The 15,432-nt window shown below is 40.8% G+C and overlaps 1 protein-coding gene across 2 annotated transcripts in view; it reads right to left on the bottom strand.

The window, feature by feature from the left end:
- Window positions 1-15,432, bottom strand: part of PIK3C2G (phosphatidylinositol-4-phosphate 3-kinase catalytic subunit type 2 gamma) — a 305,535-nt gene that overhangs the window by 114,618 nt on the left and 175,485 nt on the right. For both annotated transcript variants that reach the window (XM_065567969.1, XM_065567972.1), the window contains exons 23-24: window positions 15,236-15,372; window positions 12,285-12,454 (exon numbers count right to left, since the gene is read on the bottom strand). In XM_065567969.1, the coding sequence (XP_065424041.1) occupies window positions 12,285-12,454; window positions 15,236-15,372 (307 nt within the window). The remainder of the gene's footprint in view (window positions 1-12,284; window positions 12,455-15,235; window positions 15,373-15,432) is intronic.

Here is a 15,432-nt window from a genome sequence, read left to right as displayed (position 1 = left end):
GGGGTCTCTTATGGGATTATCCCATGCCTCATAATCAAAATGTCTTCTTCTTCGGTAACTCTTGTATTCTTGAATGGATGGGAAAATAGCTTCAGTGTGAAGTTCCTCTGCCAACTTCTGTGCACTCTTCAGAATGTTTTGAAATCCCTCATCTGACCAGTAAGACTGTAGGTATGACTTTGCTTTGTCCAATTGTTCCATTGCTCCAGATATATCAAGGTCAACACCTTGGAGTCTCTTGCTTACAACATTTATTTCAAACAATATGTCATGCCACAACACTAAGCACCACAGAAATTTGAAGTTATCTATGTTTCTGGTGATTCCATTTCCCTCTGCCACTGTTCTCCCACGAACAGTTCCTGTCATAGCATTATCCTCCATAATGGCAACTATGGCATCATCGATCTTCCCAATTTGGTGTTAGATAGGCTTTATCGCCTCCACTCAACTTTCCCCTCGTGCGGCACTCAGTGGTTTCAGTGTCAGAGAGGATGTTCCCAGATGTTGCTTCAAAAGCTGCCACTGACGAGTTGATGCCGAAAAAAATACATAGATGCTTTGAATTACATTAAAAAATTCAGCAGCCTCACTAGAAGCTGAAGCTGCATCACTGACCACCAAGTTCAATGAATGAGAACTGCATGGGACAATAAAAACTTGAGGGTTTAACTCTCGGATCCGTGTCTGCACTCCTCTGTTCTTTCCTCTCATGTTGGCACCATTATCGTAGCCCTGACCTCTCATGTCAGCTATTGCAATTCCTGTATCTTCCAGCTTTTTAAGAAGCACATTTGTCATACCAGCTCCTGTAGTATCATCAATGTAAATAAATTCTAGAAAATGCTCTCTGACAGTCACCATTGCAGGGATATTTTCACTAGGTTCTGTTGTTGTTACAAAATGCACCATTAAAGTCATTTGTTCTGTATGGCTGATGTGCAGTCCAGAATAACAGATTAATACCTTGCTGACTTCGGATCTGCCACAATCTTGTTTGACTTTTGTTGCCAGTAATTGTATGATCTCATTTTGAATTGTATTTCCAAGGTAGTGGTGTGTGTACATTTCTTGGGTGGTGACTCTTCTTAGATGCTCCTGGAGTACAGCATCAAACTCAGCCATCAGCTCCACAATTTTAAGGAAGTTTCCATTGTTTGGTACATACAGCTGATCTGAAGTGTCACGCAGTGCTAGGTTTTGGGTAGCAGGAATTCTCACAATGGCAATGAGCCTTTTCAGAACATTTTGCCAGTAAAGAGACTCTGATGCAATCTTCTCTTGATGCTGATCATTTATGGTGGCCTTTAACCTTAGTCTCATCTCAAGCTCTTTCTACATGTGGAGTGCTCTCTGGTGATTTGCTACCTTCTCATGGCATGCCAGATTTCTAGCCAGATTTTTCCAGTCCTTTGTTCATGTAGAACCCAATATGGCTGGAACATTAGACTGGAATAACAGTTTTGCAACAAAAACAGTATGTAGCATTCTGGGTTTTTGAGTACATAAGCCATGGCCTCTCCACTTTGTCACCATTGGGGATTTCACACCAGTAATATGTTGGATGGAAACTTCTATTTTCACTGTCTTTGGGGAACATCAAGTTTTTCACTTGCTGTGGCCCATACAGTACAAGGAAGACCCTCAGGCTACTGCTCAAGTGGGTCCACAATCCCGGATCATCTAGACTTAAGGAACTAAACTCAGCAGCAGCTGTTTCTTGCGCCTCCACCACACTCTTCTCTGATCTACACTTTTCTTCAGGAATGTGCATGCTTACATCCATTTGAGATGGAGATATGGATGCTGCAATAGCTGCCAGGTCACCTGCACTCCAACTAACTGGAAGATCAGGCATCTCCTCACCACTCACATCCTCACTGGGGCCGGAAGGCTCACCGTGAACATTTGTGTCTGTGTATCTCAGGAGAGCTCCTTCCTGCTTAGATAGAAAAGCTTCCTTTGATTTCTTTCTTTTTCTGAATGCTGCCCCAGAGGGGCGTTTTCTTCTTTCACTCAGGACTGTTTTTCTGTGCCAGCTATAGTGGTTCTCAACACTCAATTGAAGGGGACAAATAAGCAGACTGGTAGCAGGGCCTGAGTGAGGTAAGATATCAGCGTCTTAAGGGCCTAACTGGCTCCTACTACTTCAGTTGGCTGCCTGTTCTCCTCAAGTGGGTTCACGGAAGCAGCAGGAAACAGGAAGCTCACTGAGAAGCTGGTTTTAATCAGTCCAGGCTCCTGGGGGTGCTAGAGAGGTACATAAGAGACTCCTCCTCCTCTCTCTCCCTGCAGCTCCTGCTGGTTTCTGTTATTCCCTCTCACCTTTTCTCCTGCCTGCCTGTTAGGTCTCTTGTGCCCTCCTTCCTTCAGCACAGCACTCCATCATCTCTGTGCATCTAGAGCAGAGAGAATACATATGCACCAGCAGGAGACACAATTTTCTACACTCTGGGTCCTAGTGGCACCCCACCACAGTCTGGCACCTGAGACGGCTGCCTCAGTTCGCCTCATGGTAAGGCCAGCCCTGTCTGAGAGCCACTGAACCAAACTGTAAACCCTGTATATAATGGAAACAACTTTAAGCCACCCCTAGTTCCAGCACCTATGCAGTTCAACAAGTTATGTGATATGAAAATGTTAACCTCATTTTTAAACATTGTTTCAAATGAAGGCTACCAATAAATTTGACTACAAATTTTGAATACCTCATTTTGTACATTTGTGATAATTCACTTAATTTACTTTTAAAAAAAATCAGATGTATTCATCACTCTACTGTTAATGAGATGTTTGTACCTGTCATGTAGATGCAAGTCTTTCAATCCGGGGATGAATGTTTGACAAGGAAACTTGGAGTATCTTTCCAATGCTCAGCTGCTTGAGGTATTTTGTTTTCGTTGCAGTCATCACTGAAAATCCAGTTTTGCAGGGGTATGTGGAATGGAACAGGAGCAAAGTTTTGACAGTGAATTCACCAAGTTGTGGGTATTCACTTCTGACTTTGATCCAGAAAACAGGTCACTTCATGAAACTGTAACTTCAGACCCTCATCACTTGATAGTTCCAGCAACTTATCCTCTAATGATAGCGACAAAGAGGTCTCAGGTCCTCGAGAAGAAAATGGACCATGAACCCATTGCTTTCCTTTTTGTGGATCAGAGTCTGATGAGAAATAGTCCTCAAATGTTTGGAGAGTTGATTTTAGATGGGATGCAATATTTTAGGTAGGAGAGGCAGATCCACACCTTTACTATCATCAATAGCCAGAAATGCAAAAAATGGGAACATGTCATAACAGTTGCACCCGACTCTCTTTCCAGACTTGAGCGCTTTTTCTATTTTTTTTTAAAAAGGCTATGAACTTGTCAGCCAACACAAAGACACTCACCATACTCTGCCAAATATGCAAGTTTGGCGATCCATTGTAAATCCTGAAAGTATGCTGCCAGAGGAGACTTCTTTTGAGACAGAAAGGCTTCAAGTTCACATACACTTGGTTTAATATTTTGTCACGGGATAACCATCACACTTCAGCGTGTAAGAGTAAGTGGTGGTCAGACCCCATTTCTTCACATATTGTAGCAAAGATGTGAGAATTGAGTCCATTTGCTTTCACAACATTCACAATTTTAACAACTATACCAAGGACATACATTTCTCGGCTACCAAGACCTTTTGATAAATAAAGCAGTGTGCTTGAGCAGTTGGTGCAACTTTCATCACTCTCGCCACTACAGCTGAATATCTGCCTGTCATTGTGGCCGCTCCGTCAGTGCAAATTCCAATCCCGTGATCCTACTGAAGTCCTGTCCTCTCACATACTCATCTAGGACACAAAATATTTCAGCACCTGTTGTGTTTTGTGGCAGTTCATCTCAGCAGAGTAGATCTTTGTGAAATGCACCATCATAGGCATAGGCATCCCATAGGCGCACATAAACAATAAGAACTGCTGTGTTAGAAATGTCTGTTGTAACTGAATTACAAACCAGCTTAATACTCTCACCCTTTCCATCAACTGAGCTTTGATATCGGTAGAAGTGGTATAGCTTGACTTTAGTAAGGCTTTTGATACGGTCTCGCATGACCTTCTCATAAACAAACTAGGGAAATACAACCTAGATGGAGCTACTATAAGGGTGCATAACTGGTTGGGAAACTGTTCCAGGAAGTAGTTATATCAGTGGTTCACAGTTAAGCTGGAAGGGCATATCAAGGGGATCCCTGCAGGGATTGGTTTTGGGTCTAGGTCTGTTCAGTAGCATCAATGATTTAGATAATGGCATAGAGAGTACACTTCAAGTTTGTTGACGATACCAAGCTGGGAGGGGCTGCAGGTGCTTTGGAGGATAGGATTAAAATTCAAAATGATCTGGACAACTGGAGAAATGGTCTGAAGTAAATAGAATGAAATTAAATAAGGACAAATGCAAAGTACTCCACTTAGGAAGGAACAATAAGTTGCACACATACAAAATGGGAAATGACTGCCTAGGAAGGAGTACTGCAGAAAGAGATCTGGGGGTCAAGCTAAATATGAATCAACAGCATAACACTGTTGCAAAAAAGCAAACATCATTCTGGGATGTATTAGCAGGAGTGTTGTAAGCAAGACATGAGAAGTAATTCTTCTGCTCTACTCTATGGTGATCAGGCCTCAACTGGAGTATTGTGTCCAGTTCTGGGTGCCACATTTCAGGAAAGATGTGGACAAATTGGAGAAAGTCCAGAGGAGAGCAACAGAAATGATTAAAGGTCTAGAAAACATGACCTATGAGGAAAGACTAAAAAAAAAATGGCTTTGTTTAGTCTGGAGAAGAGAAGGGAAGACATGTTAACAGTTTTCAAGTACATAAAAGGTAGTTATGAGGAGGAGGAGGGAGAAAAATTGTTCTCATTAACCTCTGAGAATAGGGCAAGAAGCAATAGGCTTAAATCGCAGCAAGGATAGTTTAGATTGGACATTAAGAAAAACTTCCTAACAGTCAGGGTGGTTAAGCACTAGCATAAATTGCCCAGTTATGGAATCTCCATAACTGGAGATTTTTAAGAGCAGGTTAGACAAACACCTGTCAGGGATGGTCTAGATAATACTTAGTCCCACCATTAGTGCAGGGGACTGGACTAGATGACCTCTCGAGGTCCTTTCCAGTCCTATGATTCGATGATTCTATGATCTTCTGCAATATCAGTGATTCAACATGACTATCATTTGACAGCTGCATCACCCAAGACTTTGTGATAGGCATCTATTACAAAAGGCATGATTAGTTCTTCATCAATCGTAAATAGCAATTTGCATTTAGCTATGCGTAGGGATAGCAGCTATGATGCTTTTATATCAGACCTTTATTTGATGTTATGGTGGTGTGCAGTAGTTGCTTTTTCCCCTTCATGTCATCTCGCTTCCGTTGGAAGAATTCCATTGGCTTTTCTTTTAAATTCGGATGTTTAGTTTCAAGGTGTCAAATCATTTTTGAAGGTTTCATAGCATCATTGCTCAGAGTTGTGCCACACATAACACAGAGAGGTTTTGGGCATTTTAAATCCTCACTTTCAACAAACCCATACTTAAATGTAAGACTCATCATATTTTTGATTGACGGATGAACATTTCCTTTTCTAACACTTCTTCCTGATCATATTCGGAGTCACTCGCATCTCTATTATGTTTTTCTGAACTTTTGTTAGTTCTGAAAAATAGATGCAGAGGTAATTGCTTTGACAGTGACATTGTCTAGTTTAGCTAAGTAAAATTTTTACTAGGACTTAAATTTTTCTCGCCGCTTTCTGTTAATTACTTCCTTCCAACAAATGAATGCAAATATGATTTGCATATCAGTACCAGGGGCACCAGTGTCAACCCAGTCGATTTATTTAAGATGTTCAAAAATAATTGAATGAATTCAGTGATGTAAAATGCAAGTACAAAAAAACTTTACATTTTAAATATTAATATTCTGTGTTAGGGAAATCTGAGTGACTGGCAAGGAGGCTGCCATGGACCGGCACCCAGTCCTTGGACTGGTCATTGAGAATCACTGCACTAGACTATGTAAGAGAGTATAGCCCCTCTAGAATACTGTGACAGGCTGCTCGACTCCCTGCTGGATGGCACCACCTCCTGGTGATTCTGGGGATTAACTCAGTCAGGCCGACACCCCTTCCAGTGGTTACACCCTTTCAGTTTCTCCTCTGCAGCTCTTCTTTCACTCTTGGGAACTGCAGCTGTCCTCTTCATGACTCAGCCCTCTGTCCAGGTCACTATTCTTCCAGGGGGAAAGCACAACAAGGTTCCGTTTTTTAGCAATCTCAGGCAGTCTTCTGCTTCACTGCCTCACAGTGCCACTCCTGCAGTGACTGGCAGGGGAACCTGGGCCCACCCTCTATCCAGGTTCTGGTTCAGGGACCCTCTACACAGCAGCAAGGCCAATTTCCTGCACCTTGTTGCCTTTACCTGAGTCACTTCCATAACTCCTGGCCCTCCCCACTCCTCTGGTTTTGACAATCTCTTCACTCCCTCCTCCCAGGGAGTAACTTTAGGCAACTTGTCTCTGTAGCCCTAAAGCAGTCCTCCCTGAAGCCTTCTCCCTGCATCCCCTTCTGCTTTCAGTTTCCTGTCTTTTGGAGAAGCCCCACCTGCCCATCATAGGTGAGCTTCTCTCTAATTGGCTGCCTCCACCCTACCCTCTTCCCCCCTTAGCAGACTAATTCAGCTCTTGTAGGGCCAGTGTGGGGAGTACACCCCATCACAGATACCCAAGTGGCACATGGGATAAAGTGGTGGAAGGGCGGGTTGCAATTAAAAACAATGATGATATAGTACAGAAGATAGGTCAATATTTTTTCCATCAGTTATTTACTGTTGATTGTGATGTGGAACTTCCTGTTTCCAAAGGCATTTATATAAGAATTCACAGGGTGGTCTTAAAAAAAGAGAGAGAAGTCTCCAAAGAGGAAGATATGGAGCCACTCAAACTCACATGCAGTACACCACCAGACTGGAAGGAATTCCACTGGACCAGAACTGGAAGGAATTCCACTGGTGGTTCCAAAGGCGATAAATAACAACACATTCTAGCCCAGATAATTACTAATGAGACTATACAATAACCTCCTCAAAACAGCAACTGTTCCTGAAGACTGGAAAGTAGTTAATGCAGTGCTTCAGCTTCAAATCAGAGCCACAGGGGATACTGGGAATTACAGACCAGTGAGCTTCTCCTCAGTTTCAGGGAACTCAATTGAGCATGTAATTAAGGAGAAAGCAGAACATTACGCTTGGATAATAAAAACAGATCGGGACAAACCAACACAGCTTCGGTAAAGGAAAATATGTGCCTCACTAAACTGTTAGGGTACTTCACAGAAATAATAAATTAAAACATAGATACAAAAGAGACTAGTGGACATAAATTTACTCTGATTTCAAAAAGCATTTGATGAGTTCCCTCCATATGAGACTATTAAAGAAAATAAATAACCAAGGGTGAAGTATTATGCAGGATTAATAAGTGGGTGAGGCATAGACAACACAGTAACAATAAATAACTAGTCTTCAAAGTGGAGAAAGATAAGTGTGTCCTAAAGCCAGTATTGGGACTCATATTTCTCAGTAGAGGAGGCCTAAATTTCCAAAAGTGACTAGTGCTTTTGAATGCCTAACTTGCAACACCTAAAAAGGGCTGATTTTCAGAAATGCTGAGCACCTGTCCTCTGAAATTCAGGCCCCTTTAAGGTGTCTCAAATTGGCCTATCCAAAAGTTGAAACTGCCCCAAATCATTTTTGAAAATGTAGGCTCCAATTCTGCGAAGACATATGTGGATGCTTAACTTTAAATACCTGAGTAGCTTCATTAACTTCAGTGAAACCACCCAAGCACTTAAATTTAAGAATATGAAGTCTTTGCATGTCTCTGGCCTTTGTTTTTTTGGAGGAGGACAGGTGTAGCAAGTGAAGGAAGTTGGCTGATGACTTGAAACTCTTCAGGTTAATGAAAACTAAGAACTGTAACTCCAGATCTACATAAAGTGAGGGATTGGCAGTATGATATAGGATAGAATTTAACTTAGATAAAGGTAATAAACAGAGTTGGCCAAAAATTTTCCAAGGAAAGTTTTTTCATCAGTAAATAGGTTTAAATGAAAAGTGGCATTTCTCCCCCCCCCCCTTTCTTATTCTTCTCAAACTGGAAAAAGCAGAAAAACAGTAAAAAGGATGGGGAAAAACCCCACTTTCCCATATTTTTGATGGAAAATTAGAATTTCCCAATGGGAACATTCTAAAAGGGATTCTTCACACAACACAGAGTCGATCTGTGTAACTCTTTGCCAGAGGATGTTGTGAAGGCCAGGACTATAACAGGGTTCAAAAAAAGAACTAGATAAGTACATGGAGGATAGGTCCATCAATGGCTATTAGCCAGGATGGGCAGGGATGGTGTCCCTAGCTTCTATTTGCTAGAAGCTTGGAAGGGGCAACACTTGATTACCTGTTCTGTTCGTTCCCTCTGAAGCACCTAACTTTGGCCACTGTCAGAAGACAGGATACTGGGCTAGATTGACCTTTGGTCTGACCCAGTATGGCCATCCTTAGTTTCAGCCAGCTCTAATAATAAACATTGTCAAAAAACAAAACAAAATACAACACAACAGAAAGAGCAAAATTTAATATATGGGAAAGACATAGGGGTCTTTGAGGAGATCAGTGAAGGCATATAGGCAGTGCCTGGCAGCAATTAAACAGGACAACTGTGTGCATTGAAAAAGGATGGGAAATTACACATACATTACTATGCCATGACAAAAATATCGTATAACCTGGATTATCTCATTTTATTTGAGATGGTCACCTAATCAATAGCAGTGACTGGAAAACTACCAAGAAAGGTGTTGAAAATGGCTGGAGAAGCGTAAGACTGCTAAATCTAGGATTGTATCAGATAGCACCGCATTTAAATAAATCCTTTATTGCCTAATCCTCCAAAGCAGAAGAGTTCAAGAGGAATTGGTTAGAACCAGAAAAATAAAAAAATTAACCCCTTCCTCTTACATTGTCCTGTGTACCTCCGCTAAAACCACTTCTGCACAGGGATCCAGGAAGGACAAACAAGTCCTCCCACAATACACTATACACCAATTGCTAGAATTGTTCCTGTTGGTGAAGCACTAAGAGCTCTGGGATATAAATACCCCCATTAATTCTAGCACTGAACACATGCAGCTGCTGTGTCAAAATAGATGTGGGTATACTGGGGCATGTGTGGCTCTGTAGTATGGGCTCTTGGAGGCAGGCTTGGCTAACATGCAATCACATGTGCACAAGCCAGTATGTGGGTACACATTGCAGCATAGACTTATCCTCAGAAAACACCTCTAGTGACCTCAACAGGGGCAGGGAGTACAGGCCTACCTCAAAATGAGAACACAGGATACTCAATACTGTTAAAGTACAGGAAATTTTGAACAAATAAAGGGTAATTACTTCTTCACACAGTTTGAATTCTGTGGAATTCACTGCCTTAGGGTCAAAAGCTGGGGCTCGATTAAAGAAAGGTGTGTAATTTTATTACCACTAACAAAATGTGTAGCTTTGTAAGATAAAATAAAAGATAATGAAATCTCATGTTTTAGTCTGTAAATCTCCTATGGGACTCAAAAAGTAATGTTCCTCCAGAGCACTTTAAAGATCAGATAGACAGACTACAAGCTCTTTAAGGCAGGAATGTTCACTAAATCCCACTGAAGACAATGGGACTTTTTCTACTGATTTTAATGGGTGCAGGATTGGGCTCTAAATGGAGAGACTCAGTACATAAAATGTAATGAGGAGGATACTGGACTGGAGCAGGTATTGATCCCTTTCCATTGCCAAATTATGTTTGCTATGTTTCCAACAGAAATGTTTTCCTGAAAATTCTCATGTCTGTCTGAATCATATTACTTTCAAAGGATTATTTTCAGAGTCGAGAGTGGACTGAATGGAAGGAATCACTGCCCTGTATAGAGTGTTACATAAATCTTCAGGCTACTATAAATCTTTCAGTTTATTTACAGTAAAAAGAGTACTCTTACTTGCAGAAGACTCTGGAAGGCATTTGCTTATGATGCTCTGAAGGACAAATGTTTGCTAATCACAAAACTCCCCACACATTTATTGAGAATACACAATGGGCATTTATATCTTTGGTAAGCAAGCAAGTTATTTTTCTAAGAAAAGAGAGACCAGGGTGCAGTAATCACTATGGAGTGGGGACTCCTTTTCCTGCAAGCCTTTGCTATAAATGTGTTGAAGAAAAATGTAACCACAGTGTGATAGAAGGATTACTTGCATGAGTCAAGATTTGTAAGATCAGATGCTGCTGATCTTTAAAGTTGCCTAAGCTACCTCACTGCAATGCATATAAATTGTATTAAACAACAAAGCATAATAAGAGAGTCATCACAAATATAGTGTTGAGGATTTTAAAAAAGTTTGCAGTTGTTTTTATGGACATCACTTTAGTGGTTCAACGGAGGTAAATTACTGATTTAGGGCATGGTCAAAAGGCAGATAACTTTTGGAGAACTGAGCTAAAAATCTACTAAAAGGTTACTTAAACATGGGGCTAACAAGTGAACAGCTTCAGGTCTGCATGTGGAAAAGGAATGGATAGATGCAAATAGCATCAAGTATTCACTTTGTGGGTGATGAAAGTCTGATATCCTTGTGTCACTAGTATCTGTCAGACAATACATTTGATGAAGAACACACAATGCTCATGTGTATTACAGCCATCTTTCTCAGACCTACTCAGTGTGCGTGAGGGCAAGGAGTAAGCATATCGCTCCCTAGTGTCTACAGCCTACTGAAAATATAAGCCCTATTCGTACTAAGGACACATGAATGAGTCACAAGTTGTATAGCTTTGGAATCTATTGAAAATAGGGCAAAATACTTGTATGGATGAAAAGGAACAAAATAGCTGCTATTTAAATAAATGACTTATTTTAAATGGTACTTCTAGATTTAACAAAGCTGTATAATATCATTACATTATTTTATAATAAAAATAATAGCTATAGCATTCCTATCTAAACTTTGGGCATTGGGCCTTCTGCTGCCCTCCAGGGGCCAAATCTTTCCCTCCTCAATCATTTTGCCCTTAGGCAAAAGTACCATTCAAGTAAGCTCCAGATAGACTCGAGTGGCAGCTTTGGCTGAGTAACAGATGCAGCACTTGACTCAGGGTGTGTATGTATGTCTCTTTGTGACTCTACTGTGCATTATTCTTTCCACAGAAAATTGGTAAAATTAAGGGAGCCCCTTGAATGACTGATGATGATTTTGAGCACTGCAAATAAATCTTTTGTCTGCATGGTTCAGAACTAATTAGCCCCATCAGCTTCCTTCATACCAGTACGCCCACACTTATTTCTGTCTAATATGCTGGAAGACAAGGGGAAAAAAAGGAATGATTAACTCAAGATGATTCATTCTGGGATGGATCAGGTGATTATGAGGACAAGTGAAGGAAGGATTCCACACATCAATCTGATTGTCAGTGCCAGGGAGATATTTTTATCCATCATATATACTGCTATACAGTTTGTCTCATGTTTGGGGTGTATTGAAATGTCTATGCACACTTCTAGTTATCATCATTTCATCCTAATTCATCCTTTCATAATCAAGAATGGAACTAGAATAGGTATGGCAAGTACTTACTTATCCACAGAATATGTACAGCCTGAAAGTGAGAGCATCCACACAATAACTCAACTCCAACTAGTTGGGATCAATACTTGGGGTGTAAATCATGGGCCCCATTGACATCCCTGGGGCCACGATTTCACCCTATGTGCGGGAGTGTAGTTGATCCTGCATGCCCAATCAGTGTTTGGTCTCTATGCTAAAAGTGACAATTACATCCAGCTGTGGGATTGGATTTGTGCTATGGACACCTGCCCACTAGAAAAAAAAAAAGAGACCACGGATTGTTTTCTCATAGGCCCGCCATCAGATGGTAACTACTTCTGGCCACTGCTGAACTGGATCAAACTCATACTACTGACCTAAAAGAGAAAATCTCCATATCCCATTACTAATTCTTTCAGACCTCTCCCGATAAGGTTTTAAGAATGCTACAACATGCTGTGTATGATACCTCTAGAGATTCGGGGGGGGGGGGGGGGGGGGGGGAGCAAGGACTCATTTACAATATTCATGTATGTTTTAGAATACTGAAGTTTTATCAGAACACTGTTTAAACTTTATAATTAATGTTATTGTAGATACCAACCTTTTTATGCTTCCAAATTTTTGTGCATGACCTAAAATCTTTCCAAAATCTATATGGAACATGTGGCCAGTGTTTGTCAGCATGATGTTGTCATTGTGTCGGTCACAGACTCCCAGAATGAAGGTAACAACGCACCAGCCAGCGCAGGAATGAAAGAAATTCTTTATTGCCTAATTAATCAAAACAAAAACACAAAGAAGAAATATACAGTAATGTATTTTTGTGATACTAACACAAATACCAAGTCCTACAAGCTCTTGTGCACATGCTTAAAGCTAAATACAGGCCTAAGTGTTTGCAGGTTCTGGACCTAAACTAATAACATGGGAACTGCCATAGTACAACAGACCAATGGTTCATCTAGACATTTCTATCGCCAGCAGTGACTTATTTTGGATAGTTCTTTTGCATTTAGGTGGAACCTTTCACTCAAGAACTCACTGAACTTTACAAACATTAATTAATGAAGCCTCACAACATCCCTGGGCAAGGAATCCGACCTCCATTTTACAGAGCAGTAAACTCAAATATAGTAAGGTTAAGTGAACTACCCAAAGTATCAGAGATTCAGTGGCAGACCTAGGAATACATGACAAGGAGTCCTGATCCCTAAACCCCTGCTCTAACCACTAGATACTCACAAAGACTATGTCTACAGTGCATGCTTCTTTTGGCAGCGTGTAGAGTATGTACTCAGGTAGCGCCCAGCACGGGTTCAAGTATCAGTGTAGACTGTGAAGCACAGTTTAGGCAACTAGAGTACAGACACGTCTGAAGGGTACCCGAGTACATACTATACATGGCTCTCTACTAGCCCAAACCATGTAGAGTCATGCTGCCTCCCAGCGGTTGGAGCCTTTCCCCACCACAGGAAAAGACTCTAGCAGCTGGGAAAGGCACCAGCAGTGGGGAAAAGCTTGGTGGGGGGAGAGGGGGAAGAGTGGCAGCAAGGAAAGGCTCCAGCAGCTCCCTGCTGGCTAGAGCCCTTCCCCACCACAGGGAAAGACTCTGGCAGTGGGAAAAGACTCTGGCAAGGGGAAGGCAGTGGGGAAAGGCCACACTGTCATGTGTAGGTACACGTACTGCATACGCCACTGAAAGGGATGTGTAGTGTATATGTAGCCTTATGGACTGATCCAAAGCTTTCCACGGACTTCAGTGGATATTGTACAGCACTTCTATGCTTCAGAAGAAGATAAAAATCTCCCTCAAATGAACCTGTCTAACCCATCCCAACTGCCCCATGCCATATCACAGATAAGAGGAGAGGGAGAAGAGAATTCTTCCTAGCTCTAGATGGTGATCAGATTTATACAAAGCCCATGCAGGTTTTATCTTAGCTACTACAGTGTAACAACCACAGATAGCATTCTTAATTGTAAGGGCCTGAACCTCCTGGGAATCTTACTAAGCTATCTGTCTCAATAATCATGTGAGCCATTTATATGCAGACTCTATAAAACCTAATTCACAATCATTAAGTTCTTGGTCAAAACCTCAGTGCATACAGTACTGTACCATCTTTATACTATACTATCCAATATAAATAATTGTTTGAGTACTGATATTACTGTAGTATTATGGTGCTAAATCTAGTGACTGATTTTGATGATAGCACTGTGGAGTGATTAGACCACAGCACAAGAACTCAGGATGCCTGGGACGTATTCCTGACTGTGCCACTTAGTCGCTAGGTGACTTTGGAGACGTCACTTCACCTTTCTGTGCCTTTGTTTGCCCAACTGTAAAATGAGGATAATAAAGCTTACTCACCTATGTGAGTTCAGTATCCAAGTGCAAAGTCTTAATAGCAAGAGAAGAGAAATGGTGAGAGCAGGATACAAACAATTATACAGACATCCTGCGCAATCAGAAATGCCTATTTCATTTCTTTCAAAAAAAAAAAATGAACATTATGCGTAGCAAATGGTTTTTTTTTAAGAACTTTCCATGTTATTTGACTTACTAAAAACAGAACAAAACTGGATTTTTGACTGATAATTGATAGCTGTCTCAATTTTCGATCAAAATGTCAGCAGCACCTTTACTGTAAATATATACGGTAATAATGATTACATTAAAGCTGCTTCTAAAAGTTTAGATTGAAAATTTGGATAAATAAATACACAACCAACCACCCACCCACCACTACATTCTGGCAAAAAAATGTTTACATTGATGCCTACAATTAGGCATCAAATTAGATGTCTCATTTTCAGAGGAGCTCAGCACCTGGAGCTCTCTTTAAATTGGGCAAAAAGTTTGGCTACTAATCTACTGCAGGTACGGGGATGTGTTCAAAAATTCCCCAGGACGCTAAAAATTTCAAAGCATTTTTGTGAACCTCAGGACAAGCCCCGCCTAAAAAGAATGTGCAAAAGTGACTTCATGGCTTCTTTGTTTTAAGAGGGAAAGCTCTGCTTGTGCAGTTTCCCCAATTTCCTGGATGATTTATAACCTGATGTGTAACACCAGTTTGCATAAAACCAGATGCTTTACACAGGATCCCATAATGTAAAAGGACAAGCATGACCTGATATCTCATATTACTGGGGGAATTCAATGAAATACAGTTTTCTAAAAGTGTGACATTTTCAAGCACAGAAAAGATACTGTCTGTGTGATTATATATAAAACACCATATCTCACTATCTGGATAAAAAAATTACTCTAGGTTCAGTGTCTATTTACTTAATTTTGTCTTCAACTTCTTCTTACTTCACTTTTGTATCTCCAAGTATGGTATTTTCCTAACTTTTCTTATCGTTATTGAAAAAACACTGCACTGAATCTGGTCCCTAGCAATCTGGCCAAAGAAACGGATGTGCCATTTCAGAAGACTTGATGGTACGTGTGATCTGTTTTCCCTGACTTCAGGAGATTGTGCATATCACCATTTGCTTTTTCATTTGTAAAATAAACAATTTATGCAATGTTCCATTTTAATATACCTCTTGGTAACTTGATTCCAAAGGATGATGATGACTGAACCATTTTTTAATTGTGTTTTCCTTCAATGGTCCTATCAATCCAGACTCCCTGTGGATCTTGGCTAGAGTTGTAGCATCTGACACCATCTGCACTAGTCCTAATCAGAGAGAAGGAGTTCACATGAAAAACTCACAATTTTAAAAAGGGGCAGAGTGTT

This window comes from Chrysemys picta, chromosome 1 (assembly GCF_011386835.1).
Source record: "Chrysemys picta bellii isolate R12L10 chromosome 1, ASM1138683v2, whole genome shotgun sequence".
Lineage (NCBI taxonomy): Eukaryota > Metazoa > Chordata > Testudines > Emydidae > Chrysemys > Chrysemys picta.
The sequence above is the reverse complement of the archived record's forward strand: the minus strand, read 5'-3'. Positions and strand labels throughout refer to the sequence as shown.